At 39.0% G+C, this 19,569-nt stretch overlaps 1 protein-coding gene across 33 annotated transcripts in view; it reads left to right on the top strand.

Annotated features, from left to right (window-relative positions):
• Celf2 (CUGBP Elav-like family member 2) overlaps positions 1–16,485 on the top strand; it is an 808,044-nt gene extending 791,559 nt beyond the window's left edge. For 18 of the 33 annotated variants that reach the window (XM_074056689.1, XM_074056688.1, XM_074056690.1 and 15 more), the window contains 3 exons: positions 1,043–1,240; positions 5,195–5,338; positions 8,875–16,485. In XM_074056689.1, the coding sequence (XP_073912790.1) occupies positions 1,043–1,240; positions 5,195–5,338; positions 8,875–9,002 (470 nt within the window). In that variant the 3' untranslated portion in view covers positions 9,003–16,485. The remainder of the gene's footprint in view (positions 1–1,042; positions 1,241–5,194; positions 5,339–8,874) is intronic. The other 15 variants (XM_074056675.1, XM_074056676.1, XM_074056679.1 and 12 more) reach the window with 3 other exon arrangements.
• Positions 16,486–19,569: the final 3,084 nt, after the last annotated feature.

Here is a 19,569-nt window from a genome sequence, read left to right as displayed (position 1 = left end):
TTTGAGACCTTTTTAATCATAAAGGGAACCAGGGCAATTGCAATGTACATCTTCCATTTCCTGAGTTCATATGAAAGTTAACACTCCATGAAGCATTGCTTTACTTTGACTCAGCACTCAAGGAAAATGTGACAATCAGTAACTGGACTAGAGCAGCCAGGCTACAATGACAAGATCAGAAGAGCAACTGGTCAACATGCAGTTCCTATCAGCTTTTGTCAGGATCCAGCTTCCAGACATAGTATCATTTCAGTTGGCTAGAAAACATGACATGAAGCTGTTTCATTGCCAGTTGCCTAGAAACTGATTAATAACATATGTGTGCCTTTAGTAGGGAATAAATGGCTTGAGTTCTCTGTGGTTATGGGAAGGGTCCATTTTTCCTCCCATTCCTTAATTCTAAATTACCAGGCCATGTATTTATTCCTGAAGTCCTAGTCTCTGACAACAACCTGGTTAAGCAAGTCAGTTAATGGCACTGCTAGGTCACTGTTGTCTAAAGTACAGAATTTGTCTACCTTGCCATTTCCCCATCACACAGGTTAAGAGGGAAAGGTTTTATTTTATCCTTGCCTCCTCAGCCCTGTGAGCCATCCCATCACTCCTCAAAATTTCCAATAAATGGATTTAGGTATGCAGATATTACAGATCTCTGCCACTAATGTTTTTTTTTTTTTTTACATGATTCTAAGCTCTGAGAACTAGAAAGCATTTGTTTCACAAAGATATAACAGTGGTACTTGCCAGTAGCACACTGCATGGAATGAAGATGTGCTGTCTAAGTGTAGTGCCTCAATTTGAATTTTGATCACTGGCGTAGTGAGCGAGGGTTATCATTGCTTAGGTCTCTTCCCACCCCTCCAACCCCATTATTGTGATTTATTTCTTCACGGCTTCATTTTTTATTTTCTTTTGGTTTAATTGGTGTGCTAGCTGCATGCACTTGCTGTTGTACTTGTGTCAAATGATTTTCTAACTTCCTTTGGAAAGCACTAATGAATAAGTGCTATTTCTCTTCTCTATTGTTGGGTTTTTTGTAAAGTTGCTCAAATGCTCTCAGGTATGGCGGCTCTGAATGGAGGACTTGGCGCCACAGGCTTGACGAATGGTACGGCTGGCACCATGGACGCCCTCACCCAGGCCTACTCAGGAATTCAGCAGTACGCAGCAGCCGCACTGCCTACTCTGTACAGCCAGAGCTTGCTACAACAGCAGAGCGCTGCAGGCAGCCAGAAGGAAGGTAGGTGCCTACATGGGCCCAAGGGTAGGACCAGCCCAACCTACATTTGCCTTTAGAGCATACTTAAAAGATTGCATTGGACTTCTGTCATAAGAGAAATCAATTGTTTAATTTCTAGTATTCGTGACTTTAAAAAAAAAACTGACAAGCATAACCCATTTATTCCAGTTTTCTGTTTATCTTTTATTTATCTTTTGATTTTCCATCCATATCTTAAGATGAAGTTCTCATCCACTGTGCATCTACAGGCAGTTACTTACTAGTTGCTGCCATGAAAACAATTGCCAGGACCTCGCTCTGCCAAATCAGTCTCTCCTCCAGGCAGAAACTCCTCACTAGTGAAAGAGGATGAATCAGTCCAGGCTGGTGTGAGTGGAGAGCCTTTCTCCTGCATTCCCCAGGGTCTTGGAGTCCATGCACCCTGTCATTGTGTGGCTCAATGGTTCTCAGATTAATGATGAAATCCACAGTTAGGATTGACTTAGTCTTTGTTTAATTGGGGGTCTTCTAGGGAAGCAAGTAAGTGGTTGATTACCTTGCTTCTCTGCCAAACAGGGCAACATAAACAGGAAGTTAATGCTAAGAATAAATTACAGCTAATTATAAAATGGTTAATGATTTAGTCCAAATAAATTTCTTTCCTTTCTCCTTTGCCCTCACCCCATAGTTACAAACTGTTTTTGTCTAAATAACAGTGTTCTTTTAAGTAGAAGTACGATTGTTTAAGGGGACACAATTTAAAGGATGTTCGTGTGTTTAAAAGGAAAGGTTTATTCTTTTAATATGTAACAGAAATCATTAAAAATCAAAGATATATGAAAGTCTAGGTTTTTTTCCTCATTCCAACTTTCTTTTTACTCTCAGCTATGACTATTGTTGTAGGTTTTTTTAAGTATGCACAACTGTTCAGACAACTGTGGTTAACCAGGCATGTGAAAGGGACTCTGCATCATAAACACCATAGGTCTTCTCCCAAGAAAAGGCTGTATTTATTTATTCCCTTTGTCTGGGGTCTACCACAGTGACAAATAAGGGGGCAGCAGGAGGGATCCCGTAAGATGAAACCTCAAAAAACACAAAGCCAGTTCCCCCACTTAGTTTTAGAGGTGTTGGTCACCTCTCCATTATCTAGCACAGCATTACAGTAAGCTATATATACAGCTTGTATCACTGAGAAAATACCCATCACCAAAAGATTCAAAATTTGTTTTCAGTGGTTTAAGGATAAAGTCTGGGCCCTAAAACAACATTTTTCTATATTGCTTCACCCCAACCCATTGCCCTTAATTTCTTTGCCTTGAGTTTTAAGGATTTGTAAAACAGGTAAAAATAACTACCATTCCTAATTAAGCATGTGGGCTACCAATAGCATGATTTAGTTTACTTTTGGGTGGTGGATTTTGGTTTATTCGGTTCTATAGTTTTTCATCATCTCTCACCTTCTCATACCGCTCTTCTGATCACCTTCTTGCCAAGTTAATGTAACACAAGAAATTTAATTCATTATACCAAGAGGAAGAAAAACATAATGATTTCAAGTACTAAACAGATTTTTAAGATTTCCTACTCCATAGGTCTGTCCTTTAGTCAAGAGAAGTGCAAGGCAACTTGAGGTATGCAGTCATGTATCCTGGTGTACTTTTCTCCCACAAGAAGATTGAGCTAGTCTGGCTTTGCAGAGAAATGGTTAATGCAGGAAAGCTCATCACCTTTCTTGCCGTTCCTAATCCCCTGACCATTCTACCTTCTCATCTCCCTTCATTTCAAGAAGCAAGTCCTATGCATGAGAGTAGTTAGGGCTGCCAGGTAGCCAGTGGGCGTTGGTGTCCAGTACACTTTTGTTCCCACAGACACCCCCCAGTGTTTTGTGCTGTATCAGATGCCCTGTGAGAAATATAAAATATGAACACCAACCATCTGGGAATAGCAGTGTAACACAGAAAATTCTCCCAAGTTAAAATAACATGTGCTAGGAGAAATTGGACAAAAGGGTGCTTTGTAGATAGGTTTTTATTACTTTTAGAGATAGAAAAGAAGATGACTTCAGTGGAATCCTCAAACAGGAATTTATGTTTGGGTTTTTGTTGTTGTTGTTTTGGCATCAGCCACTGCATTCAAGGGAGGTTTTCCATATAGAATTACCTTTTCCTCATTTTAACGTTAAAAATTTGGGACACTTGAAAAATCAAACTGTTTCTTGGCGATGAAAAAATGGGACATGAGGGAGGGGGAGCCAGCTAATACTACTGACATTTTTTTCCATGGAAAATGAGCTAAAGAACAAAGCTCCTTTGGTTTGTGTAGCAATCTATATTTTCATGGTCGTCTTCTCTGGCCTAGATACAGACAGAATGCATAGCATTTTGGAATCCAGGATTATTCAGGCAAACCCATAATCTGTACATTAAAATTATATTTTCTCCTCAGGCTTCAGAAGGAGAAATGTACTTTAAAACTCAAATTGGGCCCCATCAATTCTCATTTGTGCATTGGGGTCTTTTATTTAGAAGGAGCATTAAACTTCATGGTATAGATTTGGCCAATATACATATTGCAAGGATGTGCATGGCACGGTAGCACTCAAGAGCATCCCTTTCCAGTGTTTTGCTTTTTGCATCCATTCCCATTAAAGCCAGAAAGCATGTAATGATCTCACTAAGCTATAGCTGTATCCCTTTAAAACACAGGCTGCCTCTCTTGCACTTGAATGAGAACATGTCTATCACATTTGTAAGCAGTAAGAAAGTTAAAGTAGTCGTGTAAATGCATTTTAAAATAAGATGGACTGCATCTTTGGCTTCAGTGGTTTGCCTCAAGAATTCTTCCTTGTTAAAAGTCCAGTTCATTGGGACACTTTTAATTATTTATTTTGGAGCAGGAAAAGAAACTTGGTTGAACATCTCTTTGCAAAGATGTATATTTACTTACTTTTACAAAGTTCTTTTTATCCCCCTTTTATTTCTCATCATTCACACATAGAGATACCCTTCCCCATCTCTAGGGAATCCATTGCAGCCTGTCCTCTGGAGCTTCACAATGGGGTAGGCAGGCCTGGTTCCCCTCCTGTGAAAGCCAGTTACAGAAGTTACTTCACCAGTTCTGTAAGCTCTCTTCTCTCCTAGACAATGTCCAAGCAGCATTCCGTCCTTATCTGTCCAGTTCATTTAAGTTCTATTTTAACCTGCAGGGAGATCTTTTACACATGGGTAGATCTGAGGAATAAAATGAAGAGCTTAGCCCTCTAATCATTATAGCTCAAGTCTTCCCAATTCTGCCTTTGATTCTGGTATTTGCTGGGAAAAAATGGGTAAAAGGCAAAGACTTGGCTTAGCTCAGTCTTTGAGAAGCTTTTACATCCACTGCATTCATTTCCCAGGCTAATTCCTACAAAAGTTGTGAGACTATAGCTACCTTTTTTCCCCTGTTGACTCATCATCTCTAATAAAGATGATTATTATACTGTGTGATAATAGATTTGACAAATCAAAACTGACTGGATAACTGGGTAAATAATTGAGAGATCTGAGCAGCATTACTACAATTTGCTTAGAATGCACAGAACACTCTCTTCTCCTTTAAGAGATAGTTTATACATAAGAGAAATCATGGCCACCCAAGAAAAAAATGCCTAGATTCTCTATCCTTCTCCTGCCTACTACCATGTTCACCTCCATGCAGAGGAGAATCACCTGTGTGTCAATGGGCAGTAATACATGTGATCCACATAAGACTGTAAAAAAGAAAGCTGTAACTAACATCTCTCTGGAAACTAGAAAAAGCTGAAGGATGATTGCTTTCCTAAAAGACATGCCAGCACTTGACATTTATCTATCTGTTTGTTCTTTTATAACAGAAAGCAGAGTGCGTAGTCTACCTGTTAAAGTCTTCCTAGGAAGAGGCTTTGGGAACTAAGACTGGAGGGATACCTTATTCTGGTTTTTTCTTCTTCTTTAGGTCCAGAGGGGGCAAACCTCTTTATTTACCACCTTCCACAGGAGTTTGGCGACCAAGACATTCTGCAGATGTTCATGCCTTTTGGAAATGTTATCTCTGCTAAAGTCTTCATTGACAAACAGACCAATCTGAGCAAGTGCTTTGGTATGCAAAAGAAACTTAGCTAGAACATTACAGTAGGTTTCTGAGTGAGGAGTCAGGATAGGGCCTTTTCTTTGTCGTAGCGTTTCTTGATTTACTGGATGCATATAAACAGATTCGGGGAAAGTTTTTTAATCAAAAAGGGGGCTATATAAAAGAATGATCTGGAAACTTCCCTTACCTTAGGTAATATTCTATACTGTACTATTAAAGTATCTTCCTATATATACCTAATTATGTTTCACCGTAGAGCAGAAGCTGTACAGATTGAACCACAAATTTTTATCAGATGGTTGAAAGACTATAGTTTCGTTTCTGCTGGTATTGAACAGCACTGCAAACACTGTGCCACTAACTCTGTACTCTACCAGGTTTAATACAATTTAGACACTGTGGTGTTGATCACTTATTGTTTTAGGGCTTACTGTTCAGTACCTAGACACTTTCACAAGCAGGTATTTGGTCAATTGTTGCCACACTGAAGCTCCATGTGCACAGGACAAGCAGTTGCTATATCTCCTGGTTATATAAAATACTGATGGGATTAGAGGACCAGAATTGAGGATTATAAGACTGGCAGGGCCTGCATGAATGGATATAGAGCACAGGAGTGTGTCGATATGACCCACTAGATAACTCAGCTTCTCAGTGCACCTAGCTGTCATGCCAATTTTCCTCAAGCAGTCCAGAATCTTGCTCCCTAAGAGAATAAGAAAAACTCAAAACTGTCTTGATTTTTTTTTTTTTTTTTTTTTTTTTTTGGTGGTTCTGGGGTTTGAACTTATGGAGTTGTGCTTATTTGGCAGGTGTTCTACCACTTCAGCCATGCCCCCAGCACTTTTTTGCTTTAGTTACATTTAGGATAGAATCTCACATTTTTTCCCAGGGCTAGGCTCTGTGATCCTTCTACCTGTACCTCCTGTGTAGCTAGGTTTATAGGCTGTGCCATCACACCCAGCTTGCTGGTTGAGATGGATGGGATTTCTCTAATTTGTTACCTGAGCTCACCTCTAACCACTATCCTCCTGATCTTTGCCTCTTGAGTACCCAGGATTATAGGCATGAGCCACTGGACCCAGCATGTGCTGATGTTTTTATACCAGGAGGACAACATTCATTAATTCCTAGTTTTACTTTTCAGATCAATGTTGCCCCATAAGTAATATGTTCAGAGCATATATTACAAGTTTGACAAGCTCTGGCCCAGTTTGAGTTAGAGCATTTGCTTTAATCACTTCTGTAATTTAATAATTCATGTTGGTAGGAGGCAGTAACAATAGCCTAAAATAAAATAGATATGGGCCAGAAGAAACACATAGAATATGTCACCAGGAAAATATCTAAGGTAGAGTGGTTCTCAAACATTCAAAAACTAAAGTCCAGAGAAAATGTTTTAGCTCCTAAAGCATTTGTAATGCTTTTCTGATATCTACACCATTATCCAGGAAGGTCTGAGCCTTGTTTGTTAGGGGAATTAGTATGTCAACCATTTTGAGACGCTGTTTTTATCCTAGTAGAAAGGTGGTCAGTCTGAACCCATTACATTATGGCTGCTGCTCTGGGAATAAAGCTCTTTGTAATGGCTTATGGGTGAAGTAAAAACTAAGTTATTAGACAGAATGTGTGTGGGTAGGGGGTGCTTTTGGGAAGATTCTCTGCGCAAAGTTTTGAGACAGACTTTTATATTTCTCATAGCTAAATAGTGTTCTAAGCTTATATGGAGATTAGAAAGGGACCAGCTTCATGGTTTGATCTGAGAAAATATTACCTTGAAAAAAAGATCGTATCACTGCTAGGAATCTCTCTGTATAGATATCCTCAACTCAACTAGCAAAAACACTTTGTCTTTCTTAAAAAAACAAAAAAAATTTTATCAGCCCAGGAATGGGGCATGGCTCAAGTGTGGAGTGCTTGCCTAACATATGTGAGGCCCTAAATTCAATCCCCAATACTGCACCCTCCCAAAAAAAAGGCCATTTATGAATCAGTCCACAAACTATTTAACCAATCTATTAAGCTATAGCTGTGAGAATCAGCAGACCATTATTTAGTATTAGGGGCTGTGTTTCCAGTATTTATTAAAAGCCTTAACATCCCAGGTCTCTCAGTGAGCTAGCGTAGTTTCTTCAGGCCCCAGGTTTGCTGGATTGTGAGTCATAAGATGGCACTCATTCTTTTATTCATACCTGTTGGCCAGGTTTTGTTATCCATCTCACTCTTGACCCATTTTCATTCTTTAATCATCTTGCTACTTTTGGATAAAGAGCCTGAGGGAAAGGAAAAGATAAAAATCACAGCAAAAATCTTGGACTAAAGATTACATTTATTGGGAATTAGATTTAATACAAATGAAAGCAACCATTTTTAGCCTGCCTGTGAAAATTGTTCTGCCTTATGCCATGTGCGCATTTTTATTGGCTGAGAACTCTGCTCAAAGTATATTATGTTCATTTCTTCCTTCTCTAATTTGTAAAGGAATTTTCTCTTTCACTTTAAACTTTAGCAGTAGATAGATGGAGATGATCAGTATATAACCTAACAAACAGCTGATGTTTAGAGCTGAAGTTATATCTGTACAGCAACTTCCTTTTGATGGTAAACGTCAGTAGGATCTGTTTAAGCTCACCGCTTGCCTCAACATGAACTAAAGTTTTGCTTGTACCCCTGCCTCAACCTTACCCCCTGTTGTTAGAACAAACTGTATGTTCAGAATTCTCTTGTTTCTGGGTCTTTCCAGAGCATCATTCATTTGCTTTTCAAAAGCATGCCCTCCCTACTGTTTGTGGTGGTGGTTCTTGCTGCAGAGAAAGATACTGGAAATTTGCTGAGATGGTTTTTAAGCCCTGAGCCAAAGAGAAGGCACAGCATTTCCCTGGGCTGGTCTCAGTAATAACTCCAAGATGTTAAAAACCAAGTCTATCTTATTTTAATTCAAGTTGTTCACTAATTGATCCTATGGCCAAACAGATGTAGGATCTATGAACGTTTATATCTCTGTATAGAGAGAATTGGAATGCACTGTTAACCAGCCCCTCCCGAACTATCCTGCCTTTAAGCCTCATCTGGTTAGGACATGTGAGTTTCTGGGGTCCCTTTGAGCACTGGAATATTTATACCTCTGCTTAAGTGTGTAGTGTTTATCTATCTATCTAGGATTCTATCAGAAATATTGTAATAGATTTAAAGCACAAACAGATTTGAATTGAAAGCACGAAATAAAGGAACTAAATTCAAACAAGTTTTGAGATTTTAGTTCTCTAGGGAAGAAGTTTTTCTTTTTTTTTTTTTTTTTTGGTCCTACCTACCAAAATTACCAGTGCAACTAGCTTTTGCGCTACTTCTCAGTGGTGGACATTTCCAGTATGTCCCTAAAACATGCCCTGTATGCTCTGGTACACCATAAATCTAAGAGAACTCGATTGAACCTATTAGCATGTGCAGTTACATTATGCAGCCATCCCAGAAAGCCCTGATCCCACTTTTCTGCTCTGCTTCCTCTCATCTTGACTCCCTCCTTCTTTCCCTTTTGTGTTTTCCAGGTTTTGTTAGCTATGACAATCCAGTCTCTGCACAAGCTGCAATCCAGGCTATGAATGGCTTTCAGATCGGCATGAAACGCTTGAAGGTGCAGCTGAAGCGCTCCAAAAATGACAGCAAACCTTACTGATCCTAACCCCAGAGGCTCCCTGCTCTTATTTTAGCTTTCTTAGGGTAAGTCCCGTGAGCCGGCCTGTTCTCAACAGGGAAGGCAGAGGAGGATCACAATGTCACCTTTCACCAAGAGAGACGGTTATTTTTACAATAAGGCCTCCATTCCCCTCCCCATCCTCCCTTACCCAGTTTGCCATAATTAAAACTTGGGCTACCTTGTTTCTATTGAGTAAATTCCTCCTCCAGTTGTACCACTGTATTCTCCTTTGTTTTGCAATTTGAATCTCCTTTTATTTTTTTTTTTAATTTTTTGTTTTCATTTTTGCTTTTTTAAAGAAAAACATACACAAATAAATGACATCTTGAGAAATTAAAAGGCAAACAAACGCTAATGTGCAATTCTAACTCTGAAACCACTGGTGCCCCAAGAGCACTGCCTGGAGAATTCACCCCTCCTTGTCCGCGCCTGCCTCTCCAGAGGGCCCCCAGCGTTTAGCGTTAACGTGGTGGCCTAGCAGAGGGAGAAGCCAGGAGAAGCACTTAAAACAACACAAAAACCGTCTTTCCACTACATCGGTTTGTTTTAATAAGTAGGATTTTATTTTAGGGTTCAAAGAAACATGACATTTATTGGTCAGATTATTACACTGGTTGTCTATTTTGTTATTGTTTTATTTTTGTTTTTAGAAAGGATTAATGTAAAAAAAGATTTAGAGATCTGTTTCTTAAAGCTACAGGGTTTAAAAATAAAATAAAAATGAGTGAAAATACTTGATGTTTCTTGAAAGATAAATTTAATAATAATAAATACATAAAGAATACATAAATAAAAAGAAAGCCACAGGCCTGTAAATTTTATTTGTAAAAAAAGCATTTCTATTTTTATACAAAATTTTTACTGCCTCAGAAATAATGGAAGTTATTTATTGCCTATTGTTAACTTATTGGATACCTAAAGAGCAGTTCTCTGTTTAGCTAGAACTTTCTGAAGTAGTCTCTAGAGGAATTGTTCTAGGAATGGGCTTTTTTTCACCGTTGAACCCTAGACCTAAAGTTCATGCTTTATCCTCTCGTTGTTTGTATCTGTCTGATTATTTTGTTCGTAATTTCCATTATCTAGTTTACAGTTCAGTCGTCTGACTTCCCAGTATGTCACCTTTGTTGAAACTGGACCCTCTCCCCTAACCCTTGCCAATCCCTCACCCCAAAACACCTGGAATCCATCCCCTCTCACTCTCTCCAGATGGATTCTCTTGGGGTTTTCATTGTGCTGTGGAAAAAGAGTGTAAGAAATGCAAATTACATGAATGGCTCATAGACTCCCTAAAGACCTAAGATTTGCATTAGTTTTTCTCCTGCACCCTTAAAAGTGATTTTGTTGCTGCTGCATAGATTCTGTGTAACTTTTTACTCTTCCTTGTTTTTTCCCTAGACATCTTCATGCCCGTTAGTTCATCGTTTGCCTAGCATGTCCCTGTGGCGTCTCAAAAAAAGTTTCATCGTCCCGTCATTGTTTCTGATGTCTTTCTGACCTCACATCATATTTGGTTCTCCTACTGACCTTTGATCTAGTTTGACCTTTGAAATTTGCATGTGACCTCATCTAGCTATGAATTCTGGGAAGTCAATGTGAAAAACATTGCTGCATTCATGCAAGACTGAAATTATTAGACAAATTATAGAAAAAAAAAACCTGTGGCAAAAATATTTCTTTCTTATTTTTTTTTTTCTTTTCATAAAACAGACTTGAAAGTATTATACAGGGATTGGCATTCTTCCCGGTCACTGGTAACAATAGCAATATGTGTCCAGGGACACAGAATGTTGGTTTCTAACAGACTACTTCCAAAAACAGTTTGAGAAAAAAACTGTCTGATTTTAAGTCTCTAGAGGTCTGTAATAGTTTTTACATTTTTCAGGCAGTGTAAAGTTTTTTGATAAGGCCATTTTAGGTGGCTCACTTTCTCATTAAGATATATATATAGAACCACTTTTTGTAGATTAGTATAAGAAAAATATTTACCCTGTTTTGGGGCAAATGCTACCTATTTGTGTCACCTTTTGCTGAACTGACTCACAGTTAGACAATCCATGGTTTAATGCACATGAAATTACCTATATTTTATACTGTTTCAATGTACAGGAGAAAGGTCACTGTAAACTGTGTTATGTTGGTGCTTCTGTGAATTAAGTTGTGGTTTCATCATGAGTCTTACGGTCTTAATGTTCTTTGTTGATAAGACAAGTTTAGAATTGGTTTACTTAAAACAAAAAAGAATTTAAAAAAAAAGTTGTTTGCTAAAAAAAAAATTCATGTGAGGAAAAAAAAACTATTCCAGAATAAGTTTTGTGTTGGCTTGTGAAGCATTGATGTCATTTTTTTTTTATTGTGGACTATTTAGATGTGTTTGTGTTCAGCAAAATGTGATCTGTTTTGTTTTTTTTTCTTTTAAAGAAAAAAAGTGAAAATATATAGTGCCAAATTCCAAAGGTACTTCCTTCCTAGAGCTTCAGTGTGTTTCTTGTGAGAAGTAATTTGATAACATGGGTATTTTATTATGTGTTTTGTATAAATCCCTAATATTTAAAAAAAAAGGTTAAAAAGTTTGTTAACTTGCTATTCTGTGGTCTTGTTGCCTGAAATTGTTATTGTTTGTTATTTCTCTATGATGTTTTTTGTAAGACATTGTATAAGTGCCCATGTCTCACTTTTTTAACCACTCTGCACATCAACGCTGTGAAGGCAACCTCACAATGTATTTTCTTCATAATATATGGAAACCTCTAAGGTGAGAAAGTTGTGAACTTTTAACCCTTTCTACCCAGAGCTATCTGGAATGTTGGTAACTTTTTATACTGTATCGTTTGAGCTTTTGGGGTATTCCCAATTTGATTTTTGTGGTATTCCTAATTTGGATTTTTCCACATATCTTCTGAATTTATTTTCACTACTTTTTTTACCCTTTGAGATCCAAAACATCAATTTGAAGGGGAAAAACACTCTCTAGATTTTTTTACTGTACCATTTTTTTCTTTTACTTCCTAATGTGCTGCTGGAATTTGAATTCCTAATATCTTATGCTCCTTCAGTTTAAATTAAAAACAGTTTATTGGATAAACTCTCTGAAGGGAAAAGTAAGTAGAGTCAGCCCCTAAATAAACCTTAAAAATGGTGTATGCTATTTCAGATCATGTTTAGTGGTATGTTTTAGTCTAGAATACTTTCACATACCTTACAGTTAAATGACTTCTGTGGTAGATAGTGTAAAGAATTTTACTTTTGTTTCTTAAATACTCCTAAATAATGATGAATCAGCCATTGTGCTGGGGATTCTTTGACCCCAGCAGATGCCTCTGAATAAGCAAGGTATCTGGAGTGAGAAGCTCATAGTCCTTTCCCTTCCTTTTTGGTTTTCTAGCTTTTAAATTGAGTATATTTAAAAGAGACTGGCCATATAAGTAGAGCTTGGTTTTTCATCACAATAACTGACCAAATACCTAGTCACCAGTTCCTGCTGCCACTTTTTAAAGTGCCATATTACTCTGACTTTGACTTTCTGTGAATAGGTATCTGGCTGTCTGGACAAACCCTAAACTCATACCTATACCCCAATACAAACTCTAGCCTTCCTGAAAGCAGGTCCTCTGAAAGCTTCTTAGTTTCAGCTCCCTTTTCCTACTCATTCACCCTGTTTGGTTTAATGTGTTTGGATGTGATAGCCCTGGGATGGAAAGGATTAGCCTCTAATGCAAAAAACAAAAGTTTCCTTATTCTAGCACATGCACTTCTAATGAGATGATCTGTATTATCCTCACGTGTGTTTACTACTGCCGGGGCCTTCCATCATCCTTTGAGGGCTATTTTGTACTTCCTGCAGCACTCAGCTTAATAATAAAAGTGATCTCACTCTCTCTCTCTCTCTCTCTCATCTACTATATGATGGTGTGTAGATACATACATAGACACACAAGAGATTACCATTTGAATTTCTTAGACCATCAACATCTATTCATTTATCAATTACATAAATCTCAAAAACTTTTTTCTCATTTTTTTCATTGAAGCAAACTGCCTTCCTTTCCTCTTAACCCACCTGCATCTCCCCCAGAGAAAAACCTGAGTACAGTTAACAGAAGGATCAGGTGGGCATTTTCAGTAGCGCATTTCTGATTTTGCAGGCAACCAAGACAGTACAGTACATTTAGGGGGAAAGTCTTTTTTTTCTTTGTTTGTTTCATTTTTAGAAAAATAACCCTCCTCAGAGACAAACTGTCCCTTTATCTTTTAGTATCAAATAGAAAAAGCTGCAAGGGTGCAAAGGGCCTGTGCCAGAAGACAAAACACAGGGAAACTGCTTTTTTTTTAAAATCAAGTGTAGAAGTAGTCATTTTTAAACTAAATTAGAGAATTGTGATAAAATGGCAGTCCTAAAGGCGTAACAAGTTCATCTTTCTTTCACCATAGGGGTTATAGTTCTTTGGCTTGTGCTATTCTGGAATCATTTTACTGTTTGTTTTTATTATCTTAAGTGCTAATTAAAAAGAATAAAATCTTTAAAAAAACTGTAGTTTCATTAACTTTTTGAATAATGTCATACAAAAATGTGTTTTTTTGTGCTGTGAGAATTGTTGTTTGTAGATTAATATCATTTTGTTTAGAATTACAAAATAGATTTTAAATATTGTCTGAGAAAAGCCAAAGTTAATGAAACCTAGTGGAAACTGTAAGACCATTTGAGTATTGTTTGTTTTATTGATGCATTTGGATTTTGTTGTTTGATGGAATTTGAGCCAAAAAAAAAAAAAAAATACGCAGGCTTTCCTATTTCTACAACTGATTGTACTTACGCATTTTGTACCAGTGGAACTTTTTATACTGGAGATTAAAAAAATGGAAATTTTTGTGGCTTACTCTTGTGGGCCCCCTGACAATGACTGATTTCAAGTTTGATTTCTGGTTGATAGAAAGAAAGTTGCTTTTCTTTTAAGAATTAAAAACTTTGGCTTGATTTCTTTTTTCCCTTTGCTTATATCTAGCATTAGAATTTTGTCTTAAAATACAGCGGTAAGTTTCACTTTTTATTCTGTATTGTGCAGTTACACAATAAGGTAATTAGATTTAGAAGTACTCAGTCACTTTAAGTGGATAAATGTATTAGTTAACTTTAGGGGTTTGCTTTTTTGCTGTTTAAAGTTTTTTCTGATTCTTCTGTCCTCATTGTGAACATAACCGTGTAGTTAAAACAGTCAAACTTATTTTTGTAATGTATGTTATTGTGTGATGCGGTTTTTTGCTTCTGTCTCCAATATTAAACCATTTTCCTAATACTTGTTTCTCTCTCTGCGTGTTGTATTGTTGGTAGTCATTCTGTGTTGGTGATACATCTACACACCTCACTGTTTCACGTATGTTTTTTTTCTATATGTTGTGTAAAAAGATACAGTCGATTCCACCTAAGTGAATATCTGATTTGGGGAAAGAGGAAACTGCACACCAGCCTCCTTTGATTTATCTACAGCAGCCTACTCTTAACGCCACTGCCCAGATTAATCACATTTTCCTATGGTTCACCTAAATAACTGCCTCCTGAGGGGGATTTGCCAAGTCATTTTATGGTCTTTTGACCACACAGGTTTTTTTCACCTCTTCTGATCTGTCTCCCTCCCCCACAAATATATATACTGCATATATATGTATGTAGTTCCTAACATTCACTGAAGTTTACTGCTGCAACCTTAAGCAGCAGCAGACCTGGGGTTTCTTCTGTCTAACCCCCAAGTCCAAAGACATATCTTTACAGTCAAGCTCTTCTTAGAAACTGATCACCTTTTCAAAGGAGGTAATCTCTCAAGGAAGGAAAAAGTAAACTTATTTGGTGAATGGAAGATGAGAAAAGGGTTAAACTTAAGTCTCTGTGTTGCCATCAATCAATAGATATGTATAGAAAAGTAATTTACATTATTTCTACAAGCTAATTGAACTCAGCAGCAGCTTTAATTATTAAAACTAATGGAAGAGAAAAGAAATAGTTCCATGTATTCAAATGGAAGCTTTACTTGGTCTGGAGGGGGAGGTGGAGCTCACAATGCCATACTGCAAAGGACAGCTCACAATGCCATACACAGCCACACTCCTTCCTGGACAAACACACAGAAGTAAGCCGTGTTCCCACCATCGCTAATGCCCATTACCAGAAAGAGACTTACTTACGTACCCTCTACATCTTAAGCCACAGGCCCTCCTCCCTTTTCTGCCCATCTCCTGTGCTCAGGAATCTGACTGCTCTTAAAGTGCTCTTAAAAGATTCCATCAATGTTTGCTCCCTATGTCTTCTCACTCCTTCCAACTTTTCAGACACACAAGCTGTCTGCCTCAGGCCACCCAGCACCTAGTGCCAATGAGATTTCTCCCTGCAGGTGCTTAGCCTTTCCGCCCTCTGGTTTCAGCTGACCTTCTGGCCCCAAGATTGTATTTTTTCAGTCAGGTCAGCTCTTTTCACCCATAGGCCAAACACATCAGTGGTAGTGACTTCCACCAGCTCCAAACCTGCACGGATGGGAGCTGACTTCTGCTGACACTTCTGCTTTAAATCTCAACATAGCCTTCATCAGTGTGCCTCTGAAAACCCACTGCTAGCATTAGTGGGGAAAGATGGCTAAGGGTGTGATTTCTCTTTTCTTTCTTTTTGGGGAAGGGGGTGGGAGGCATGAGGGAGGGAAGATGGGAAAAAGAAGATGATCAAACTCCAAGATGCAAGTGTTTATTTTTAAAATGCAAAAGTAAATATAACCAGCATTGGCTCAAGGCAAAATACTCATGTTGAGTAGAGGAAAGGAAATACAAAGCCAGTTTCTGTTTTTGGAAAAACAACAGAAACAATAATTCTCCAAAGAGAACAAAATTCCTAGCTCATTTAGACACTTATGACTACAAAACTGGTCCCTGTTTAAACTCATACTCATAATTTTGATTTTGTAAAGCACCATTGCAGTGTGAGCAAGGTCTCCTTGCCATGCATAGACCACCATGGAAAACTTAGAGAAGTGTCAACAGTCCCTCCTGATGGAAGCCACAGGCCTGCCCAGCCCACAACACATGCGTGCATTCCGTGGGCTCAGCCTCTTCACTAGCAGGCTAGGAAACACAGTGAACATCATAAACATACTGTGAATCGTTCCTGATAAGTGAATAAATAAAACATTGTGACCAAACAATCAGCTTATTCACTTATCAGGAATCGACTGTTCTGCTAAATCGCTGTTTCTGTTTTTCATTTCTGTTGTAGTTCACTATTTTTGCTGTGTTCTGTTTTCTCCTCTCATGCTTGGGCAGAATCACTGGGAATATTATCTTCATGTGACCATGAAACGTTTATATCGAGTGAAAATGATATCTTAACAAAATCTATGCACTTGCTATCAGGAACACAATACTGGATGTGTCTTATATATATTGGACTATATAGTACTCGATTTCTTAAATAAAGCTTAAGAAAGGACTCTGTTGTGTGTAAAGTTAATGTGATTATTTTTCAAAGCAGTGTTTCTGAGGGGTATTTTTGTTCTTTTAAAGTCTTGAGTGATACAGGATATTTTTCATTAAAATTATATCACTGGCTTTATGACTTAATATTCAATAAATTGACTTTGGAAACAACATGGAGTGGGGGGAAGTTCTTCTAAGTGCATTTTAGCAAGAGTTTTCTGGAAAACCATACCCTTACTAGAGACCCTGGCAAATCTCTACCCAGACACTGTGGGAAGCCAAACGGAGCAATCCGTTCACCTCTAAAAGACCACTAGAAAGCATCCAGAGTTCACCCTAACCTAGAAAACTCTACTGCCTTCAGAATGTGATTTCTTTAGGCTCAGGAGAAAAAGGACAGAAAAGAAAGGCACCTGCAAGAATAATGCTGGGTTGTGTCAGTACTTTGCCAGAATGGTGTGACACTAAAACTATGCCCTGCTGGAGAACAATGGTCATTTTACTCGGACCCACAAGATGAGAGACAGCAGGGGAAGGTGTCTGATCATTCCAGATGAGAAGGGTAAGATTTCAAAGTGATATGTGAGAGAGAGAGATCCTGTAACAGTTGCGAAGCTTAAATGGGAGACCTGCTGCTTGGCCCTTTGAAGGAGTGTTTTTGAAATTTTTCCTACAGGCCATAAATTTGAACAGAATGACATTTTCTGTCGGACTTTTTTTTTGCTTTGGGTTTTTATATTTGGTTTGTTTTCTCATTTAATATTTGATTTTAAGAAAAACTCATAAATTTCTACTTGCAGAATGACACAAACATCCTAATCCTTTATAAAAAAACAAATCCTATTTCTCCATGATAATAAGAGAAAAAGCAAGATTAATGAAAATCTACCAACAACCCAAAATTCTTCCATTTTCTGCCTCCTCCCATTACAAACCTCCTACTTATAAATTTGTCACATGACCCCAAATTAAAAACTTCCAGTGCAAGTGGGAGCTCAGAGAAACCACCAAGGCACAGAAGAGGATAACCAAACCAAGGGGCTCTGAATAAACTACCTTTGCTGGCACCATACAGCCTGGAGTGGGGGAGCTGGCACTGAAAAATCCTGGCCTTCAGGAACTGGGCTCAGGTGTTAAACTAGCTGCACAGAGAGGTGCCCTAGGAAATCCTCTCCCAGTCCTTCTCTCTTGCCAGGCAGTCACACAGATAGAAAGCATCTTCCTTCAAAGAGATTGTCCAAGGTTATCATGAGGAAGAGGGCTCTGAGCCTCAGTAGGGCAAGGAAGAATGAAAGCCAGCATATTCCCCTTGTCTGCAGCCCTGAATCAAGAGTACCCATGCCTCTAAACCAGCTCAGAATGCCAGGTTGAGGCAGCCTTAAGTCAGATCTGCCCTACAGGAGCTACTTCATGGGGAATGTAGAATTTCTTTTAACCTCTATCTACTGGTCAGCAAAACATCCCGGCACCAACTTCTACCTGCCTGCATCAGGAGGATGTCTTTAAGAAGAAAAATGTATGTATAAACAGAATGCACACACACGCACATATACTGTGAACTGGCCGACTATAATTAAAGCTGCACAGAGCCCCTGATGATCCTTCCATCATGGAGCCTATATGAAAGATACAGAAAGTGAGAACTTGGGAACATTCTCTGGGGAGCCAGACTGCCCCAGTTTGAATGCTAGCTCTCCCAGTAATCACTCGTAACTTCTCTGTGCCTTGGTTTCCTCGTTAGCAAAATAAGAGCAAAACTATTAATGCATGTGGTTGTTATGAGGATTAACTAAACCACACATATAAACTGATTTGATCAATTGTAAGCTCTCAGTTAAGGCCAGCCAACTAGTAGCAGTAACAGTACTCACTGACATGGTCAGCCAAAGGCCTGGTCTCTTAGTCTCCTACCAGGTATTCTCTCAGCCATCACCAGAGAACCCCACAGTTTTTGTGTTCCCTTCCGTAACTGCAGACAAGGTCTAGATAGAACCCACAACTCTTTCAGCAGAGATCTCTGTACTAACAAGTCCCAGAATGGGCATTTTCCCTTCAGGAGAAATTGTCCACTAGCAGCACCCCCTTGGTACAGGTTAACACACCACACAGAGTGGCCCTGAGCCAGCAAGACCAAGAAGGGAACATATTCCTCACAATTAGCCACACCTTCCTTCTGAGTGTTACAGTCATCTCTTGCCCAAAAGGAAAGCCTAACTGTTCAACTTTGTGTCCAAGGCAGAACAGACAAGGTCAGCTATAATTTACCTGTTGATTCTAGGCATTTCCAAGGCAATGTGACAGCCTCAGCATCATCCAGAATCAGTTGCCTGTTACCACCTTGGGAAAAAAAGCTCAGCTATAGCCAAGCAGAGAGCTCTCTAGATCCATCCTTACCCTAGCCCCAATTTAACCAAAAACACTTGTTTTACTTACCAGTAGTTCATGTCATGTTTCATTTAGAAAAACAATTTTGCTAGTCAAGCACAAATACAAAAAGTCACTGCTTTAGAGGGTAACTATGAGAGGGGCTGAGCACTACCTAAGCCTGTGGCAAACATGTATTGTCTTTAGAGTCACTTTTTCTCCCCTCTTCTTTCCTCCTCTCTCTATCCCCTGCTATCTTCTCACAGCAATTTGTCTAATACATGCCATATGCTATCGTGTTCTGTTCACGTCATTCATGTCTGTCTCCCAATGTGCTCTTTGAGGAAAGTGACTATGTCCCATTCATGACCCAGTGCCTCATGCAGCACCTGCCACACAGGTGTTCAAGAATGTTGCCTGGATGGATAGATGAGTGGGTGGGCAAACGGATGAATGTGGCAGGTGATTCGGCTGGGACTGGAGAAAATCATCCTGCATTAAAGGGACAGTTACTCTGGACACACACGTGGAGAGACATCTGGTTGTGGGGTGGGCTGGCAATGGTTGAAAATGGAGGCTGCTTGGCAAAATTCAGGCCTGGGACACAGGTGGGACGGGGTGGGACAGGGAAGTACACTTCCACTCACGTGCCCTGAGGATGTAGGGAGAAGCCTTATGGCCACACAGCTCACCAGCCCTGGGTCCTGAATGGAAGGACATGCCTGCAGCCAGT

The sequence above is a fragment of the Castor canadensis genome, chromosome 15, assembly GCF_047511655.1.
Source record: "Castor canadensis chromosome 15, mCasCan1.hap1v2, whole genome shotgun sequence".
Classification (NCBI taxonomy): domain Eukaryota; kingdom Metazoa; phylum Chordata; class Mammalia; order Rodentia; family Castoridae; genus Castor; species Castor canadensis.
This window is presented reverse-complemented; position numbering and strand designations above follow the sequence as displayed.